At 55.8% G+C, this 4,053-nt stretch overlaps 1 protein-coding gene across 1 annotated transcript; it reads right to left on the reverse strand.

The window, feature by feature from the left end:
• Positions 1-1,883: 1,883 nt before the first annotated feature.
• Positions 1,884-2,430, reverse strand: TMUB1 (transmembrane and ubiquitin like domain containing 1; the record flags this gene model as incomplete). The annotated part of the gene is given in 1 exon segment (XM_040355458.1): positions 1,884-2,430. A coding segment is annotated over 1 exon segment (336 nt), but the record flags the coding sequence as incomplete, so codon positions are not given.
• Positions 2,431-4,053: the final 1,623 nt, after the last annotated feature.

Raw genomic sequence — 4,053 nt, forward strand, 5'->3', positions numbered from 1 at the left:
GATGGTCTCGGGAGAACCCTGGGTCAGTGGATCTGGACGGCCTCGGGAGAACCCTGGGTCAGTGGATCTGGACGGTCTCGGGAGAACCCTGGGTCAGTGGATCTGGACGGTCTCGGGAGAACCCTGGGTCAGTGGATCTGGATGGTCTCGGGAGAACCCTGGGTCAGTGGATCTGGATGGTCTCGGGAGAACCCTGGGTCAGTGGATCAGAACGGTCTTGGGAGAACCCTGGGGCAGTGGATCTGGATGGTCATGGAAGAACCCTGGGTCAGTTGATCTGGATGGTCTCGGGAGAACCCTGGGTCAGTGGATCTGGATGGTTTTGGGAGAACCCTGGGTCAGTGGATCTGGGTCAGTGGATCTGGATGGTTTTGGGAGAACCCTGGGTCAGTGGATCTGGACGGTCTCGGGAGAACCCTGGGTCAGTGGATCTGGACGGTCTCGGGAGAACCCTGGGTCAATGCATCTGGACGGTCTCGGGAGAACCCTGGGTCAGTGGATCAGAACGGTCTCGAGAGAACCCTGGGTCAGTGGATCTGGATGGTCTCTGGGTCAGTGGATCTGGATGGTCTCGGGAGAACCCTGGGTCGGTGGATCTGGATGGTCTCAGGAGAACCCTGGGTCAGTGGATCAGAACGGTCTCGGGAGAACCCTGGGTCAGTGGATCTGGATGGTCTCTGGGTCAGTGGATCTGGATGGTCTCGGGGGAAAACCCTGGGTCAGTGGATCTGGATGGTCTCGGGAGAACCCTGGGTCAGTGGATCTGGATGGTCTCTGGGTCAGTGGATCTGGATGGTCTCGGGGGAAAACCCTGGGTCAGTGGATCTGGATGGTCTCGGGAGAACCCTGGGTCAGTGGATCTGGATGGTCTCAGGAGAACCCTGGGTCAGTGGATCAGAACGGTCTCGGGGGAAACCCTGGGTCAGTGGATCTGGATGGTCTTGGGAGAACCCTGGGTCAGTGGATCTGGATGGTCTCAGGAGAACCCTGGGTCAGTGGATCAGAACGGTCTCGGGGGAAACCCTGGGTCAGTGGATCTGGATGGTCTTGGGAGAACCCTGGGTCAGTGGATCTGGATGGTCTCGGGGGAACCCTGGGTCAGTGGACCTGGATGGTCTCGGGAGAACCCTGGGTCAGTGGATCTGGATGGTCTCGGGAGAACCCTGGGTCAATGGATCTGGATGGTCTCGGGAGAACCCTGGGTCAGTGGATCTGGATGGTCTCGGGAGAACCCTGGGTCAGTGGATCTGGATGGTCTCGGGGGAACCCTGGGTCAGTGGATCTGGAGGGTCTCGGGAGAACCCTGGGTCAGTGGATCTGGATGGTCTCAGGAGAACCCTGGGTCAGTGGATCTGGACGGTCTCGGGAGAACCCTGGGTCAGTGGATCTGGATGGTCACGGGAGAACCCTGGGGCAGTGGATCTGGAGGGTCTCGGGAGAACCCTGGGTCAGTGAATCTGGAGGGTCTCAGGAGAACCCTGGGTCAGTGGATCTGGATGGTCTCGGGAGAACCCTAGGTCAGTGGATCTGGATGGTCACGGGAGAACCCTGGGTCAGTGGATCTGGATGGTCTCGGGAGAACCCTGGGTCAGTGGATCTGGATGGTCTCGGGAGAACCCTAGGTCAGTAGATCTGGATGGTCACGGGAGAACCCTGGGTCAGTGGATCTGGATGGTCTCGGGAGAACCCTGGGTCAGTGGATCTGGATGGTCTCAATTCTATTATTGTAGCATTGAAGAGACATGACACCCGGACATGGTAAGCCTCCGTAGGCCGGACATGGTCAGCCTCCGTAGGCCGGACATGGTCAGCCTCCGTAGGCCGGACCATAATAACCTAAGAAAATTCTGCACTTTTAGAGTGAACTCATCACACACAGCGGCTCAGGAACTGACAGATGTTTATTGACGTGAAGAAGCCACAGATCTCACGAGACGTGGTCACCCTGCTGGGGGAAGGACACGCGTGGCACAAGTGAGAAGGTTTTTTCAGTCATTGAACCTCCTATCCTCGGGACGTGGTCACCCTGCTAGGGGAAGGTAAGTCTAATCCCCGTGGAAGGACACGCGTGGCACAAGTGAGAAGGAAGGTCTCCTATCCTCGGGACGTGGCAAACGTTATGACGATGACCAGCAGAGTGATGGCTCCCAGGCACACAGTGGCTGTGGCAGTGAATATATCAGGGTACTGGAACTGGCAGTACCACAATAAGGCTAAAATGAAGACTAATAAAGGAACCAGGAAGGTGCCAATGTTCAGAGGAACCACGGGAAGGTCCCCACTGCTCTGTCCGGGGGAAGCGGCATGCTGGGAGATGTGACAATGCACCACACAGCCGTCCGTCAGCTGAAGAGACGCCACAGTCCGTGAATCATCCCGAAGAAGCTGCCCCTGATAGATGAGACGGACGTGGCCCTCCTGCCCGGGAAACTGTGTCCTGGAAGAAGAAAAGGAACAAATGATCAGTCACCCACAAAATGCCCGGGTACACCCAACGTGGACTATCACCCCAATGATTCCCAGGTACACCACGCATTACACCCCTCCAATACCCAACGTGGACTATCACCCCAATCATTCCCAGGTACACCACGTAATACACCCCTCCAATACCCAACGTGGACTATCACCCCAATGATTCCCGGGTACACCACGCAATACACCCCTCCAATACCCAACGTGGACTATCCCCCCAATGATTCCCGGGTACACCATGCAATACACCTCTCCAATACCCAACGTGGACTATCACCCCAATGATTCCCGGGTACACCACGCAACACACCCCTCCAATACCCAACGTGGACTATCACCCCAATGATTCCTGGGTACACCACGCAATACACCCCTCCAATACCCAACGTGGACTATCACCCCAATGATTCCCGGGTACACCACGCAATACACCCCTCCAATACCCAACGTGGACTATCACCCCAATGATTCCCGGGTACACCACGCAATACACCCCTCCAATACCCAACGTGGACCATTAATCCCCCAATGATTCCCGGGTACACCACGCAATACACCCCTCCAATACCCAACGTGGACTATCACCCCAATGATTCCCGGGTACACCACGCAATACACCCCTCCAATACCCAACGTGGACTATCCCCCCAATGATTCCCGGGTCCACCACGCAATACACCCCTCCAATACCCAACATGGACTATCACCCCAATGATTCCCGGGTACACCACGCAATACACCCCTCCAATACCCAACGTGGACTATCACCCAAATGATTCCCGGGTACACCACGCAATACACCGCTCCAATACCCAACGTGGACTATCACCCCAATGATTCCCGGGTACACCACGCAATACACCCCTCCAATACCCAACGTGGACTATCACCCCAATGATTCCCGGGTAGACCACGTAATACACCCCTTCCAATACCCAATGTGGACCATTAATCCCCCCAATGATTCCTGGGTACACCACGCAATACACCCCTCCAATACCCAACGTGGACTATCACCCCAATGATTCACGGGTACACCACGCAATACACCCCTCCAATACCCAACGTGGACTATCACCCCAATGATTCCTGGGTACACCACGCAATACACCCCTCCAATACCCAACGTGGACTATCACCCCAATGATTCACGGGTACACCACGCAATACACCCCTCCAATACCCAACGTGGACTATCACCCCAATGATTCCTGGGTACACCGCGCAATACACCCCTCCAATACCCAACGTGGACTATCACCCCAATGATTCCCGGGTACACCACGTAATACACCCCTCCAATACCCAACGTGGACTATCACCCCAATGATTCCCGGGTACACCACGTAATACACCCCTCCAATACCCAACGTGGACTATCACCCCAATGATTCCCGGGTACACCACGTAATACACCCCTCCAATACCCAACGTGGACCATCACCCCAATGATTCCCGGGTGCACCACATAATACACCCCTCCAATACCCAACGTGGACTATCACCCCAATGATTCCCGGGTACACCACGCAATACACCCCTCCAATACCCAACGTGGACCATTAATCCCCCCAATGA

Source organism: Rana temporaria, chromosome 5, assembly GCF_905171775.1.
Source record: "Rana temporaria chromosome 5, aRanTem1.1, whole genome shotgun sequence".
In the NCBI taxonomy this organism is placed as follows: domain Eukaryota; kingdom Metazoa; phylum Chordata; class Amphibia; order Anura; family Ranidae; genus Rana; species Rana temporaria.